Here is a 16,930-nt window from a genome sequence, read left to right as displayed (position 1 = left end):
TGCAGAACCAAAGCAGAAACTTCAAGGTACTTTATTAACACATCGTTCAAATTACAATACAGTTCAGAACACATTCCGTACGGCATCACACAAAGGGTACAAACAGCGCATCCCCAACTGTGTTACTCTGCGCCCCACGTCTAGTCCCAAGGGGGCTGTTGGAAGGGCACGGGGGTCAAACAAGGCACCCAGCCCGCAAGCCGGGGCGCAGCCCGCTCGCCGGGACACGCCCAGCAGGTGAACCCAGAGGGAGGGACAGTCGGCCGGGGCGCTGAGCGCTCGCTGCACCCGCAGCCTCACGCCCGCCCGCGGTGCACACTAGGCTGGGAGGGGTCACAGTCAGCCAGAGCGGGGGCGAGGTCGCACGGGCGGGCCGGCACCTCCCAGCAGACCACCGGGGCGGTACTACTAACACTGAACTCACGCAAAAGAGGTCCTGCAAGGGAGAGGGCAAAACAGGGTTAGTGCCGCCGCGCGCGCCGGCCATGGCCTCTCCGCGCCGTGCTGCAAACAGAACCTGAGTGTTACTCTCTGCAACCGGGGACCTGCAAGGACGAGGAGGAGCACAGACCTGTCAAAGCAAAGGCTGAGAGGCAATTCAGGCGTGAACAGTGCAGAGCACCCCGCCTTCTGGAGCCTGGCAGGAGGCAGCTCCCCGGCCAACACCGGGCAGAGGAGCGAGGCTGCCATCGCCACCAGGGCGGGGAGAGAAGCGGGGCGGGGGGGCGGGGGGGGGGAGTCCAGGGAGGCCCGAGGCCTTGTCCTGGCCCCGGGCAGCGGTGGCGGCAGCAGCAGCAGCAGCAGCAGCAGGGAGGGACCAGCTCGGAAGTGGAACCCCGCGCGGCCCAGGGCTCTGCCACTCTGGAACCTGGAAATTAAACGGGGAGTCAAAGCGTTAGCACTGAAGCCCTCGCAGAGGAGTGCGGGCCGGGCCACGCCTGTGAGAAGCAAAGCTGGGTTATGACACCACACGGCCACCTACTCCGTGGCCGGCAGCCCGCGCGCCGGGGCCTCCCACGGGCCGCAGACCGCAGGGCACCTCCGCCGGCTCCGGCAGCGCCCCCGGGCACGCCCGTCAGCTGCAAGGGGTTTAAAAGACAGTCGAGTGGGGAGAGGGCCGAGCCCCCTTCTAGAGTCTGTTAAATGGCTAAATACAGAACACACAAAAACGATACATTTGTCTGTCCACTCTGCAGAACATTAAAAGTTTTAAAACTACATGACATTTCTTTAAAAAGAGCCTACATTTTTCTACATACCTTTTAAAATTAGTAAAATAAAACAGCAGAGCACCCACAGGAGACCGTGTACACGTTAGTCGGTTAAAAGTCAAAGGAAAGCCGTGCTTGCTGCAAGGGCCTGCCCCCGCCCGTCTTCCCGGGGCGGCCCCCACCGCAGCGCACGGCACGGAGAGGGGGCTCTGAAAACGCCCTGGGGGAGGCGGTCCCGCCGCAGCAGCGCGGCCTGTCCCGCCACATGTCACCAGAAGGTGCACCTGGGATCCAATATGAATCAGAGGGTTGGCTTTGGTTCTAGGACACAAAACCATGGCACGTGAAGGGATGGAAATCAAACAGGTTGCAAAAAAACCTTACACAAAAATCCTTAGGATTTAATAGTAAATCAAGGCTACACACCTTTGTAAAATTCTTATTTAAGTAAGTGTCCCAAATAACACTTCATTCACAAATTTTAAAAATAGTTGAAAAGGTTACTTGAAATGCTCATTAAATAAGTTTTAAAAAAGGATCTCAGATTTTCCCCCTAACCGGTCTGTGTGGCTTCCTCCTAGGTCTCCTGGCCCCACCCCCCGCCCCACCCTGGCAGCGAACCCGTTAGGGCCCGTTGTGGGGGCATGAAGCCCGGCCCAGGAAGGGCCCTCTGGCAGCGGGAGCCCAGAGCCGCCTGCTGCCCTCCCGGGCACTAGGGGGACCGGGCGCAGCGCCCCAGTGCGCAGACCTCGCTCCAGACCTAACTGTCCTCAGCGGGGCCGTTGGTCCGGTGTTCGGCAGGTGCGGAGCTTACCTTCGAGTCAACAGAAACGAGAAACAAGGTAAACAGAACAGACACTGGAAGGACACAAGAGAAGAAGTGACAGCTGCTAAAAACGAGCTCTGTGAACAACCTCGCTGACTACCCGCAAGAGCCACCAGGCCCTCCTGCCGGGGGGCGGGCGGCCGAGTGCGCGTGGCTCCCGACGCCGCCCGCCCGCCCTGCACAGGAGCCGTCCAGCGGGCGCCTCCTGGGTCGCTGGGTGCCCAGCGCCTGGACATGCCTCCGCGGGCCTGCCTGCCTGCCCGCCCCCACGTTGCGAGTGCTAGGGGACAGGCCAGGACGAACACGCAGCGCAGCTGCTCCGCTCTGCGAGCCCGTCCTCCCCCACGGCCCCTCCTGCTGCCCGTCCCCCGCCCCGGCCCCTCCCAGCAACAAAGCCTTCCATTGGCAGAGTTGAACAAAGTGCCGTCTGAGAGGGGGACCCCAGGCGCAGGGTCTAAGCTCCGTCACAGTCCGGAGGCGCTACAGAACCAAGCGTCAACAGTCGTTTCTCAGGACCTTTACAAAGCACGGGAACCCCAATCGCAAGTGCTCACGGAGAAGCCCCCCGCCCCACACCCCACCCCGGGCCCCACTGGATGCTGCCCGTCCATGACCGGGGACCCTCGACATTTCTTTGGGAAAGAGACAAGCTTTCTCCTGGAGAAGGGTGTCAGCATACGGGTTTAACAAACGCGGCCAGACCAACAGCACAGGCCACGCTCAGGAGGCTGGGGACTGTTACAGCACAAAGTCCACAGGAGGTGACGCGCGAGCAAGTCCCTCTCGCCCGCAGCCGCCTGCCGCGTTCACCTCACAAGACACTGACAGTTCCTGGCTTTGAGCTTCTTGAATTTGTGAACAAATAATACACAGGTCAGGGTAAATGTATTGACTTACTCCCATCTTTATAAAAATCGAATATACACACGAACACATCAACAAGTATGGAACTGTAGTCATTAAACTTTCATGAGACAACACAAAAGAACTAGCAAGTAGCTAAGGTGTCACTGAACTGAAAGCACTTCCAATAACGCTTTAATGTTAAAAGGTCCGTATTTACACAGTTGTGTCCAATGCTCCTGCACCTCATTTGAACGCATGATAGAGAAAGAACAGAGATAATGGTTGCAGCAGATCTTCCAAGAGAGCTCGGCTCGGGCCTCCGGCTTCCCCGTGGGGAGCGCGCCGCGAATGGGCGGGACGTAGCTTTCTACTCCTGCTTCCTTCCTTCCCTGCAGTTTCCTTCGAGGAAACGCAGACGCGCCCGCAGGGATGGCAGCGCTGCGGGTCCGCACTGGGCAGCGGGGCACACGAGGCGGCAGTGGCTGGAGCCGCGCCCACCGCTGCTCTAGGAAAAGCCTGCTTTGCCTCAGGGACCGTCTTGCAAGGACTGCGTACAAGAGAAAGTGGCCTGTGTGTGTGCAGACAGGCACACATGCCCCGGGCACCCCGGTGCACTCAGGGGCCAGGAGGCCTGCCCGGGGCGAGGGGCCCACACGGCACCGCTCACCATCGCCGACCAGGACAGCGGCTTCTGTGCCTGTTCCCCAAGACGCCACGGCACTCAGCCTCTTTCAGAAAGCAGTGAAGGTGGCTCAACTCACGCCAGTGCACCCGGCATCCTCGGCACAGAGCCCACCGGCTGCGAGCCCCCGGCTGGTGCCTGGCGCGGGAAAAGGGCCTGGGCCGCTCTCACCTAGAGCCCTGGCTGCCTCCCCGCCTCCATGCGGCTCTCTGTGGGCTGAGCAAACTCACCTACGCACCTACAGGCGAATGCACCTGCACTATCTGCAGAGGGGCTGTGAGCCCGGGGCACGCGGCGCCAACGCATGGGGAGCCTCCAGGGCCCCGGGCGGGGGCCAGCCCACAGCGTGCCGCTCAGGGCACGCGAGGCGAGGGCAGCGGGTGCCGGAGCTGGGGGGCCCCGGCGGACCCAGCGGGGCCCGTGCCCTCCCCGCCTGCTTCCGCGCTCAGCGCTGTCTGAGGTGGACACAGCAGAGGCCTCACAGGGCCCGGATGCCCCCTTTCACTTTGAAAATGTAAAATAAAATGCCAGCTGCACTAACAGGAAGGCACCGACTCCCACGACCTGGGTCTTGCGACCTCTGCTCCTGCAGGAGGCAGGGGCGGGAGGAGCCGGCGGCACGGGCCTCCGGGTCCCCAGGGTGCTCACTGGGCTGACCGGGGACAGTCGGGGCACCGGCTTCTCTCTCCATTAACTCTGTGGGCCACTCGGACGCGACACTCATACACGAAGCCCAGCTGGGAAGCCTGAGTCGGTCCTGGTGCCTCCGGCGCCCACGGCTCAGGGCCTGCGGGGCTCAGTCCGAGAGGGACTCCTCCGTGAGCGAGGCCCAGCGAGGCTCCCTGTGGCTGCTCTACGGGCATGTGGGTTCCACCTAAAGGAGCCCCCGCAGGACTGCCCAGGCGGGGCCGCGGGGGGTTGCGGGGCGACGCCAACCTTGCCCGGGGCTGCCTTGCTCACAGGTCTGCTGAAGGACACCGCCCCGCCTGCTCAAAGGTCTTCCAAAAAAAAAAAAAAAAAAAAACCAAAAAAAGAAAAGGAAAGAAAAAAACAGTTAATCACAGCAACAACCAGCTTCCCAAAGAACAGTGTGCGCCAGGCGGCCAGCGCCGCGGGCCTGCCACCGTGCGCTGCTCAGAAAGAGAAGACCGCCACCCCGGTCTGCTCGGGCCCCAGGCTGCTGCTGCTCCGCCCGCGGCACGGCGGGCACCCCACCGGGCAGCGAACCCCGCGGGGCGCAGCTGGAGAGCACACGCGCCTCCTCCGCACCCGGGCGGCAGGGGGCAGCCGCCGGCCCGCGCCCCGCGCGGGGAGTTAAACGGGGGCGGGCCGTTCCCCGGACCTCGGGGCACGCAGCGGGCACGCCCGGGACCTGCACAAGCAGCAGGCCGAGCCGCCCGAGGGCACCTCCCCAGCCGCCCTCACCCGTGCTCTCCCGGACGTGCGGCGGTCAGGCGCGGCCACGCACGGCCCCGGCTGCGGTTGCGAGCGCCTCTGCGGGGCTTTCTGCAAGGGCAGTCCTGGTCTAGCCCGCACTGAAGATAAGTGCAACCATTATCAAGTGTTCTTTGCTGTGAAAAGTACGTAGAGTCTGTGCTGCTAAGGTCCCTCCCTGACCCTATGTCTCAGTGAGCGCGCGGTCAGACAGTGGGACCACGGAGAACAGTGTCTACATGCATTGTGAGCACTTTGAAAACAAAAGGAAACAGGAACTGGAGTTCTCGGAGGTGACAACAGACTCTGAAGCCATCTAACACCGAACCGCAGCCCACCACGTCCCGCAAGTCCGGCTCCCCGGAACCAAGGCTGGCCGCCCGGTGCTTCGGACGGTGAGCAGGGCTGGACGGAGACCTCGGCGGGCGGGCGGGCGGGCGGGCGGGCGCTGGCGGTGCCCTTGGAGGAGCTCCTCAGCTTGTGTGTGTGGCGTGAGGCCGGCCTCCCGGCCAGAGGTCACTCAACGATCAGGGCCACGTTTATGTGGGACAGGTCTACCATGTGCCTGTGGGGGCGGAGACAAGTGGCAGCGTCAACACGCACGCCCGGGCTGGCTCGCCGGGACCGGAGCGGGCTGCGGGCAGCGGCGGGCTCTGCGGCGGGACAGCGGCCCCAGGTAAGTGCAGGCTGAGGGCGAACCTCAGTGCAGCACGGAGACAAGAAGCGCGTGTCCCTCTGCGCTTCTGGAGGGGGAGAGGCACATGCACCAGCATGCAGAGCAGCAGCGACCCGGACCCAGAGCCGACGGCAGAGGACAGGCACCGCCCCCCCGCCCCAGCCCCCGTGGAGTCCACCGCTACCTGTGGAACTTCTGCTGAAACGCCAGTGCGTGGGCTGGTTCCTTAAACTTCGCTATGGCTTTCCGTTGCTGGGGAAGCATCTGTAAACTCTAGAGGAAAAAAACAAAGACCTTTTAACATCACACTACACGGTAAAAAATATACACTATACGTCAACGTCAGCCTTAGTACGAAACCCAAGCTCAGCCTGACGCCTGGACCTCCCAAGCAGCGCCCTGCGGCAGGTCACGCCCCGACGCAGGGCGACTCTCCAAGCCTGGCGTCAGGGCCTGCCCGCAGCTGACCACGCCAGCGGCAGCCGTCCCTCCACGTGGGCTCTGAGCCCGGGGCTGGCACCCTGGGGGTCCCTCTCTGCCCTGAGGCCTCCCTGTCAGGCCATGTCCACGGGGTCTCGGGTTTGAAACTGCTAGTGCCCTCTCCTGGAGGAAAATGCTTCTGACTTCGGCGGAGGTGCCTCCCCGGGGGACTTCCCAACCGAGCGTGCAGGCGCGGCTTCGCCATCGCCATCGCCGTCTGCAGAGTGAGGCGGGAACGCGCCCGCTGTGAGGGCGCTCGCTCGGCGGGGAAGCCGGCAGGGCGGCAGGCGCTGCAGGGGAGGAACAGCGCCCAAGGTTTGCTTCCTGGCTGTTCCCCTCGGCTTACATTTTGGTGCCCTTTCAAAAAAACAAACCCTACTTTCTAGATATGACAATGAATTGCAGAAACTGTCCGTTTTCAACCCATCAACATGACAACATTACTGATTTCTTCAGAAGCATATGAAAAACACGTTGCACTGAAAGCTGAAAGGCTTGCAATCGCTCCTCTGAAAAGCTCTGAAAACATGTAGCTCCATGTTTTACCCGAAGTTAAAACCCACCTCCCACTGACGCGCAGACAGAAAGGCAACTATTAACGTTCGCCAGGACTCATTTTTCAGACAAGATGTCGTCAGCTGGCCTCTGAGGGTGAGTGACTGCAAGCGGCTGTTCTGCTGCGGTTCTCGAACGCAAGCTGAACCGTGGGCGTTGGCCCTTCCGCACCGCGCCCCAGCCTGCTGGGGCCTGGGCCGCCTGGCCTGCCACGGCCCCTCAGAGAGCCAGGCGCGCGCCGTGCAGAGCCAGCCCTGCCCCGCCAGGACACACACCCTCCAGCCAGGAGGAGTCTGGGCGAGGCCGCGATGTCAGGCCGGGTAAACCGGGTAAACGTGCTCCCCCGTGGCTGACAATCCCTCACACCTTCAGGAACTGCCTATCTGAAGCCGAAAACGACCTTCGTTGTTCTAACACAACAGTGAAACTGCTTCCGAGGGGCCCGCTGAAAGCACTGCCCTGTGGCCCGGGTCCAGGCTACGTGCAGAGCCCAGCTTGGGGTCCTTTTTGAGCCTGCACCCAGTGCCGCGCCCCTGCTGGCACGGGGGCACCGGGGGCGGCAGACGCCGTCCTGAAGGGGTCTGTGCAGTCACAGGAGACCTGGGCGGCAGGGGCCTGGGCAGCCCGCCCCACACCAACGTCACGCGAGCGATCACGAGATCGATCATGGCTCCTTCTCATAATCCCAAAAACAGGCCCCATTTTCCAGCCATGACAATGGACTGCAGACACCGCCCCTACTCAAGTCCCACCGGGGCTGGCTCCGCTCTGACACGGACGCCGTGCCTCCGAGCGCGCTGCCCACGCTGGCCACAGGCCACCCCGTCGTCCTCACCCAGTGAAGGCGGGCCCTCCCTCGGAGCCCCGTGCCCTCGCCCTGCCTCCCGAGGCCCTGTTTCCGTCTGGCTCGCTCGCGACTGCCCAGACCCCGTGCGGCGGCCGCCGGCGGGCCTGTCTGCCACAGCCACCTCGGGCCCTGCGGCCACGCCTGGGCCTTCTGGAAGCCAGGGACACCTGACCCTCCCGTCGTCCTTCCCAAGTGTCCTGGATGCGAAATGACAAACCGCTTTCTCCGGAGATTCCAACGTCTCTGAAATCACCCGCCAGGCCTCCCCGGCCTGCTGGAGCCAGCCGCAGCGCGGGTGCTCTCACTGGCCCACGGCGCCTTCCGCTCAGGCTCTCCAACGTGACCCTGCCTTGCTGGCCACTCCAGGGGGCGTCCCCGTCTGCGTGGCCTGGGGCGCTGTCCGAGGCTGGCGGCCCGCCCCGGGACAGGCCACGCGGGCACCGGTGCTGCCCCTCTGTCCTCCTGCCTCGCCACGCTGCCCTTGGTGACACGAGGCTCCCCGTCTGTTGCCTCCCTCCTTCCGGGTTGTGCCGGGGCCGATCAACAACGTGGGGGTGTGGAAGGTCTTCTGTGATCTGGGAGGGTCGGACGGGCGCCCCCGGGCCCACGGAGGGCAACGCTGTCCGAAAGCTGTGCGCCAAGCAGGGGAGGCGCGGGGACGCCACAGTGCGTCCAGGGCCACCGGCAGAGCGGGGAAGAGGCCGGCAGACGCGGGGACCTGCGCAGCGCCGGGCAGAGGCGGGCAGCACCCAAAAGCCAGGCTGCACTGTGTGCGGGCCACCGGGGCTCTGAGGCGATCGTGAGCTTCGCACTCTTGGGAGGGACGCCTTTTTGTTTTTATGCCACGGCGTTTCATCCATTAAAGAAGAACAGGTTTTTCTTAACACCATTTTAGGCGCAAACCAGCAAACAGGGAAATAAAGGTTGTGAACAAAGGGGTCTCAGAAGCTGTGACCCCCTCTCCCAGGTCCAGACCCAGGGAGCTACCCGGGCAGAGCAGGAGGAAGGGTCAGTGCCCACAGGAGGGGACCCTGTCACTAGAGAACCCCGGGCCTCCGCAAGCCCCTCCCTGACGGTGACTGGGGATGAGAGCTGGGCTCTGACTTGCTGAGCCCGAGCCCTCCCATCGGGACCCCGGGACCCCAAAACCTGCTGCGCACTCCCTCCTGTCACTTCTCCCTCCTGGCTGGGACACGCCACAAAATCCTGTCATTTTTGCTTATGGTGCAAACAAGCACCTGTAGATAAATGTCTTTACAACGGACCTTTGGGAGGCTCGTGAGCACAAGAGCGACGTGGCCGCCGTGCCGCCACGAGGAGCGGCCCCTCGGGCCCCACGCAGGGGAGCAGGGAGACCGCGCGCCGCAGCTCCGGGTCTCCGCGGTGGCCCCGCACCGCCACTGCCGCTGTTGCACCAGGTGGGCACAAGGGGGCGCCACAGCCCCAGGGCTCAGCTGTGCCCGCCCAGCGCCCAGCGGGAGGCCTCTTTCAAGTCTATTTAAACCTTCGTTATAACATTGTTATAAATATCTTTCTAAACACTTATACTCAACAACACCACTGCAACACCGTTGCAGAAGCTGGTTACGCCTGTGTGGTGCAAAGGCCTGAATCCCTGGTATTTGTGGCTGATGGTTTCAATACCGACACCCCGCCCGCTGGTAAGAGCTGAGCGCTCCTCAGGGACTTCGTGGGGACCAGGGGCCCTCCCCTCGAGCCTCGCCTTAGGGGTGGCCGACACAACCTGAAGGCTTCTTTCTCCTAGCCCTCCCAAGCCCGCTCCCTGAGATGAGCTGCTACGGCCCTGCAGAGGCTCGGTTCACCTTCTGGTAAACCAGCTTCTGGCGCCCTCCAGCTTTACAATCCACAGCGCAGTGACCTCTCGTCCTTCCTTTTCAGAGCAGTGGGAAAAGGCGAACGGCGGGCGGGGAGGCCATCCCAGAGACGCGGGGCTCCCCGGGCAGCGCTCCGCCCCTCAGACGGCCACGGCGAGCCCAGGGCAGCGCTGCGCCGTGACGCCCCCTACGCCCCCCGCCTGTCAGCGCCTGGCTGCCAGCAGCACTGCCACACAGGCCGCGGTCCGGGTGCAGCATCGGCTCAAAGGGCAACCGGGGAGGCCAGCCCCGCTGTCTCCCCCACCCCCCGCCACGGAGACGGCAGAGCAGCAGGTGGCAGCCCCGGCCCTCCTGACCTGGGGCTTGGCCCCGGGTTCTCGGCACCCGTTGGCCCGAGTCTCCGAGCAGGAAGACCACACCCGCACACATGAGACGGCACTGTCAGCCCTGCCTCTGCCAACAGGCCCCGAGGACGGGGACCCGCCTGCCAACAACCGCCCCCGGTGACAGGGACACCGGCCCGGCTCACGCGGTGGGAAGCGCGCGCCTCAAACAAAGGCCCACACCCTTGGTCCACATTTCATTACTACGCACAAGACGAGGGACCCTGAGTCTCTTGGAAATGCGGAGCACCCCCAGGCGCCTGTGCCCACGGCTCCTCTTTCAGGGGCTCTCAGAGGTACCAGAGGCGTCAGACACGCTGAGGACGGGCTCCCCGCGCCCGCGCCGGTCTGAGCGCGCCTCCCTTCACTCAGGAAGCCGGCGGCACAGCCGGCCCTGCAAGGAGGCCCCGGCGCTGCTCTGAAGCGGCGTTTCCGTTGGTCTTGCCCACCAAGTGCTCTGCACTCAGGCGCAGGCCGACAGGGACGGAGGCCGCTGGTCACGGCTGTGACCGGGGGTGACGCCTGGCAGGAAGGAGGAAACAAACGAGCTGCTCAAGGAAAAGCTGGTGCGCGCCCGCTCGCACGCGGGCCGGCGGGGCTGCTGCGGCAAGGGACAGCGGCCCCCGTCTGCAGCCAGCCCCGCAGAGATCCTGAAGCACTCGGAATCAGCTGCTTTGAGAACTGAAAGACCCAAATACGGTCGACGTCGTTTCATGTTTGTAAAATCTAATTCACGTGCCACAGCTGTTAACACGGGAGGCTGTTTCTGGAAATTAAGGTCAAGGAGACCCACGCACTCTAAAATTCTTAAACTGTGCCCAAAAAAACGAGGGTGTGACCAAAAAAAGACGGAAAAACCACCACTTACGGAAGCGCGCATGTGAACTTCCGAACCACGTAAGGAAGGGTTCCAAAGCGCCATCCGTTCAGACGCCCATCCCGCGTGGCTCACGCCGAGCATCCGGAAACCTCGAAACGGCCCGGCTCTGAGCGAGGGCCCGCACGGCCACGCACACAGGCGCCTCCGCCCCCCCGGAGCACGCGGCCGGGCGGCCTACCTGGATGGGCCCCACGGAGGTGAGCAGGCTCTTGAGCTGGGCGTCAGTGGTGGAGGAGGACAGGCCCTCGACGGACACGGCGCAGGGCTGCGGCTTGCACTCCACCACCCGCAGGTTCTGCTTGTTGGGCGCCGGGCGCCCGCGGCCCGCCGGCCCCGCTGCGCCCCGGCCTCTCCCATGCGTGAGGACCTGCGGACGGCAAGAGGGCAGGTCAGTTTGGAAGCCTGGGTGTCCCGCGCAACCGGTGAGACAGAAGGGTGAGCAAAGGACTCGGCGCCCATGCCGCGAGCGGTGAACGTCCTCCAGTTTTCACCCCGTCTTAGAAAAGAGCCGGGCGGCACACGGAGACACCGCCGCCCAGCCCGCTGAAAGGGCGGCCGGGGCCGAGCCGGAGCCGGCCGGGCGCGAGCAGCAGGGCCCCGGGGGCCAGGAGCGCACGGTGCGTGGCGCGCCGGGGACTCGGTCGGCCCAATGGGCCAAAGCCCGGGGGTCTCCCTCTGCACCCTAGGCCAGCTCCGCAGGGCGGTGCCACCCGCTGCCGCCACACAGGCACTGCTGGCCACCGCACCTCCCCGATCCAGCTCACCCAGGAAACTGCCACCCTGCGCGCCAGCCCGAGGTCACAAAGGAACAACACCGCCCTTCACCAGAGCGCCCACGTCACAGGAGGGAGACGGAGGTGCAGGACCAGGGGCTTTATTAGGCGAGCGACTGTCACCTCGTGGGCCACAAGGATGTTTAAAACATCTAATACCAGACTAATCAGTCAGGGGCACGGACTCTTTTCCCTTAGATTATCAAATAAAAAAATGACAATAGCCAACACACCAGAAGCCACCTGGTGTGAATGAAGGAAAACCACACCTGTGTTTCAGTCAGCCTGGCAAAGAACAGTATTTTCTGGTGTGCCGCCCGGTTTCATAATTAACGTCCGGGGAGGAGGAAGGGCGGAGGCGCTGCTGGGGCATGCGGCCGCGCGGGGCGGTGGTGCTTTCCTGCGGCCTCTCTCACCGCGCACCCGCAGGCCGCCCTGGCTGAAGGCGACGTGCACTGGACACGCTAAGGGCTGCACCCGAACACGTGGCTTCCCGGGCCTGTCCACCGGCCTCCTCTGCCAGGCCCAGAACACTCTCATCGGCCCTACATCGCAACGTGTTTATGGGGTAACGTAGCGAAGTAATAAAAATACTTTCCAGACCCGGAAGTGTCCTCATGTTTACACACCACTACTTAAGTGTCCCAGCAAGACAAACAGGGCTGGACCGGCAGGCTCCAAAGCTTTCTACAAGACACAGAGCAGGTTCCGCCGCCCTCTCCCCTCTCGCACGTCCCAGCAGACAGGCGTGAGGCTCCTGCCCCCAGGGCAGGCCGCACCAGGCATCGCCGGAGGGCCCGCAGGGCTCAGGGAGGCTGCCCAGGCGCCCTCCCTGGGGCGGAGGCCTGTCTTAAACCCAGGTCACAAACGGAGAAGGCCTGCCCCCAAGGGTCCGGCTGCCGTGCCTCTTGCCTAACAGACAGAGCTCACGGAAGAAGTTGCCTTCGATCCACAGGGCAAGGGACAGGGTTGAGCACCAGGGCCAGAGCCGCTTTCTTGGGCAGGACACTTCACCCCCAAGTCCCCGGTCCCCCGCCTGTCGGCTAGGGGGCGAGAAGGAAACAGACAGCCCGTGGAAGCCGGAGAACCAGCGGGAGGGGAAGGCGTGCTGCGCTGGGCCGCCCCCGGGGCACGGCTCGGAGCAGCAGGAAGCACCGCAGCCAGCGTGGGCGCCACCCTGGAGCGCCCCCGGAAGGCACAGCGGGAAGCACGCCCCCGAGAGCGCACTGGCCCGCGAAGGCACAGCGGGAAGCATGCCCCCGAGAGCGCACTGGCCCGCGAAGGCACAGCGGGAAGCATGCCCCCGAGAGCGCACTGGCCCGCGAAGGCACAGCGGGAAGCATGCCCCCCGAGAGCGCACTGGCCCGCGAAGGCACAGCGGGAAGCATGCCCCCGAGAGCGCACTGGCCCCCCGGAAGGCACAGCGGGAAGCATGCCCCCGAGAGCGCACTGGCCCCCGGAAGGCACAGCGGGAAGCATGCCCCCGAGAGCGCACTGGCCCCCGGAAGGCACAGCGGGAAGCATGCCCCCGAGAGCGCACTGGCCCCCGGAAGGCACAGCGGGAAGCATGCCCCCGAGAGCGCACTGGCCCGCGAAGGCACAGCGGGAAGCATGCCCCCGAGAGCGCACTGGCCCGCGAAGGCACAGCGGGAAGCATGCCCCCGAGAGCGCACTGGCCCCCGGAAGGCACAGCGGGAAGCATGCCCCCGAGAGCGCACTGGCCCCCGGAAGGCACAGCGGGAAGCACGCCCCCGAGAGCGCACTGGCCCGCGAAGGCACAGCGGGAAGCATGCCCCCGAGAGCGCACTGGCCCGCGAAGGCGGGGGCGCGGGCGCACCTTCTTGGCCGGGTGGATCCCCTGGATGCTCTTGATGCCCGGAGGGCCCGCCGAGTGCACATGGGCCCCGACCGGCAGGTGCTGGGGCTGCGGGAGGGCCCCCTTGGTCAGCGTCACCTTGCGGGCAGGCTGCTGTCTCACTTCTGGGGGCTGGGGGGACCGCTGGGGCTGGCCATCCGGGTGAAAAAAGCCATCACTCTCTCCTCCCTGCTGAAAGGAACAAGGCAGCACACCGGTCAGTGTCTGCTCAGCTGACACCCTGCCCCCGCCCCCGCCCCCGCCCCCGCCCCCGCCCCCCGCGTGTGTTCAACCGAGAGGCAAACCATCAAACCCCAGAACAGCGAACCTGTTGTGGCACTAGAGCCACCAGGAAATGTCTCACTTGACCAGGTTTGGGTTTGAATAACACCTTGGAAATTAAAACCACTGAGACCTTGGGCCACCCGACAGGAGGTCCGTCATTCAGGTGAATGCTGCTTAGCTCAGCGAAACGGTGCTTCACTTGAAACACGCTTCCTACTTAACATGCATTCTCCATCTACATGAGCATGCGTGTTAGAACCACAAGAGCTGGCGTGGGCAGCGGCTCCAGCTCCGCCCGGAGGTGAGCAGGTCGCCACGCTCACTCGCCACCCACCTCTGCCACGAATCCCGGGGTGTGTCCAGCCCCTCCTTTCTGAGACACACGGCTGAGCCTGAGGACTCCGGGCACAGGGCTCCCGGGCTGGGGGACACCCGTCGCCCCCTCCCACTGAGTCACAAGCGCCACCAGCAGCCACAGGTCCACGGTCTCAGAGGGGAACTCACGTCTCTAGTAAAAACTTCCCAAGCACCAGCCACCTAACCTTTTGCATTTTACTACTGGGCCCGCACTTCGTGACCTTAAACACCGTGACTCACTCAGGAGGCAGGGAGGGAGGTCAGACTTGCCGAGCGCCGCGCTCTGCCGCACACGCGCACAGGGGCACGCGGGCCGGGGTCTCTGCCCCACACAGGCTGCTCGGCCCTGTGGCCAGGAGGGGCGTGGGGACTTAGCCCAGGAGCAGCCCACGTATTTTGTTCCTTCCCCCCCAAAATTACGTTTGGAAGACAGCCGAATGAAACAAAGGGAAGGAACAGGGCTGGAGCAAGACGGGTACAGGTAAGATTGTTGCAAAAAACTGCCCAAACTAAGGGGGCCTAAGAACAAAATGAGGTTAAAAAGCCACACAGAACAGGGGCGTCCCATCCACAGGAGGTCGGAGAGACAGCCAAGCCTGCCACAGGCGTGTGACTGGACGGAATGGTCCCCAACAAGCATCCAGGCCGCAGGACATGGAGCCGGCGCAGTGGGCGCCGGGAGGGCCCCGGGGCTGGTGCAGGGATGCCACTGAGGCAGCACGCTGGGTGCGGGGACAGCAAGGCCCACAGAGCTGACAGCCTCCGGCCAGGGCTCTGTTTGCAGCAACAGCTGACCGGCCAGAAGCCTGAGAAAGAGAGCAAGGAGGCCCTGGAGACGGAAGAGCTCCTGAGGGCTCAGGGAGGCCCCCGCGTGGGGCCGCGGGGCCGGCGGCAGAGGCGAGCCTGCGGGCTGCGAGGGCAGCTCAGCCCCGCACAGGCTGCCGGCCGAGGGGCCTGGGGGCCCGGGGGCCCGGACACAGCCCTCCCGAAGGACGGCCTGGCCGCTAAGCCATGCAGCAGCAGGGTCAACTCCTGGACAACCGGGCTATGAAAGAAGAAAGAAGACTTTGAATGGAATGAAAATGAAACTACAACGTACCAAAATCTAAGGGATGCAACTGTAACAGTTATATCAGAAGAGAAAAGACATCTAAAATTGGCAACTGCGGCCTTTATCTAAAGAAACTAGGGAAAGAAAACAGAAGGAAATAAGATCACAGTGAAAGACAATGACACAGTACACAGAAAAAGAGAAAAATCAATGAAACCAAGAGTTGGATTTTTGAGATCAACAAAATTAATAACCCTTTAACTAAACTGACCAAGAAAACAGGTCTTCACGAACGACCGAAATCAGGAACAGAAGAGCGGAGGTCAGAACTGGTGCTCCAGAAACTGAAAGGGGCATTATGAACCTCACACCAAGAAACCACACAACCCAGATGAAATGAACAAATTCCATAAAAGACACACCAAAACTGACTCAAGAAGCGACCATTAGAACCCCCCCGAAAGAAAAACCCAGGCCCCCCGAGATTCAGCAATTGACGCTGGCAGCTTCTTCGTGGAGAAAGACCACTGATCTCACACACAGCATCTTTCAGGGGACAGAGAAGGGACACACCACTCACTCCTTGAGGCCCCCACTGCGCTGGTACAGGAGCCAGAAACAGGCATCAAAGGAAAAAAGCAAGCCCCAGGATGTTCCTTGTGAACACGCGTGGAAAAAAACCCTCACCAAAACCCCAGCATCCGATTCGGCCACACAGACCAAGGCCGCAGCCGCAGCTGCAGCCGCAGCGAGGAGAGGCCCAGCGCCGGGCAGAACTCGCTCCCCGAGGGGCGCGGCACAGGTGGAGCTCAGCAGGAACCTGCGCCAGCCAGGACGGGCACCGCTGTCACCCCAACCGACTGAGGGCCTCCCCCGCAAGCGCCGCCTTCACACCCAGGGGTGCGGGATGGGCGCTGATTCCCTGCAGCCAGTCCTACTCCGGCCGCCCTGGGAGCTGCCCGATGCCAGCCGTCCTGGGGTTTAACCCAGAGACGCCTGATCAGAAGCTGAGGCTGGACCCAGGCACAGCCCGCTCGAAGGCCCGTCAGCGACTGCACCGTCCAGCAGGGCCGGAGACGCTGGAACCAGGCGGGCCCCCCGACGTTCTGCGACTCTGCCCCAGCGATGTGTCACCAAGTGCCCCCGAGACGTGCTCTGGCTGGGAGTCACTCCCACCTGACAGAGGCACCCCCCACCCCAGCCCCACGCCATCGAGACAGGAGCCCCGGGTCAGACTCCTGCCCACAGGAAGAGGGTCCACAGGCGCAGGCGCCCCAGCCAGGCAGCCACAGCCTGTTCTAAGCACACGATTCCTCAGAAGCTATGAGAACTCTCTCTAAGTTTAGTATTTACTTGAAACTGTCTACACCAAAAAGTTAAAAATTCCGAGACTACGCACAACGTAGCCTATCTCCCTGGCGAGCTGGCGGCCCGCCACGTGTGCCTTCTCTGAAACCCACTGAAGTACACTAGCGCAGGGCTCACGAGTGCACGACGCGTGCGTTCAGTCGTACGGCTTTGAAACCTCCTACCTCCCCCGGGGGCTGACACGGCACAGCAAGCCCCCGGCCCGAGACGCTGGCCCACGAGGTCCTCCATGCAGCTCAGCCACACCCAGCCTGCAGCCTCAGCTCCCTGGGGAGCCTCCCACGTCACGGACTGAAGGGTCTAAACGTGCTCCACGGAAGCTCAGCAGACCAGGTTTGAGCTCAGGGCCGCCCAGAGCACATGCCGTCTGGTGAACGCCCACAGAAACCTGCGGTGTGGGCGCCCGTGAGTCTGCTTTGCTCACGAAGCTAGAATGAGGCACACGCCGGCAGCCCGAGCTGTGCACGTTTTCACAAAATCAGTCGATAGGCCGCACCTTGAAGACCGAGCAGCTCTGCCCGTGCCGTCAAAAGACTCGTGTGCAGAGCCCGGGGGGCAGGCGGTGCCCACAAGCACGCTCGCGCCC

General features: G+C 63.4%; 1 protein-coding gene across 1 annotated transcript in view; it reads right to left on the bottom strand.

Annotated features, from left to right (window-relative positions):
- Positions 1-5,482: 5,482 nt before the first annotated feature.
- RBM33 (RNA binding motif protein 33) overlaps positions 5,483-16,930 on the bottom strand; it is a 73,357-nt gene continuing 61,909 nt past the window's right edge. Inside the window, exons 15-18 of the mRNA XM_054574781.1 lie at positions 13,266-13,475; positions 10,834-11,022; positions 5,860-5,948; positions 5,483-5,564 (exon numbers count right to left, since the gene is read on the bottom strand). Coding sequence (XP_054430756.1) covers positions 5,516-5,564; positions 5,860-5,948; positions 10,834-11,022; positions 13,266-13,475 — 537 coding nt within the window. The 3' untranslated portion in view covers positions 5,483-5,515. The remainder of the gene's footprint in view (positions 5,565-5,859; positions 5,949-10,833; positions 11,023-13,265; positions 13,476-16,930) is intronic.

Source organism: Pteronotus mesoamericanus, unplaced genomic scaffold (assembly GCF_021234165.1).
Source record: "Pteronotus mesoamericanus isolate MK-2021 breed Mesoamerican mustached bat unplaced genomic scaffold, CSHL_Meso_final contig_265, whole genome shotgun sequence".
Lineage (NCBI taxonomy): Eukaryota > Metazoa > Chordata > Mammalia > Chiroptera > Mormoopidae > Pteronotus > Pteronotus mesoamericanus.
The sequence above is the reverse complement of the archived record's forward strand: the minus strand, read 5'-3'. Positions and strand labels throughout refer to the sequence as shown.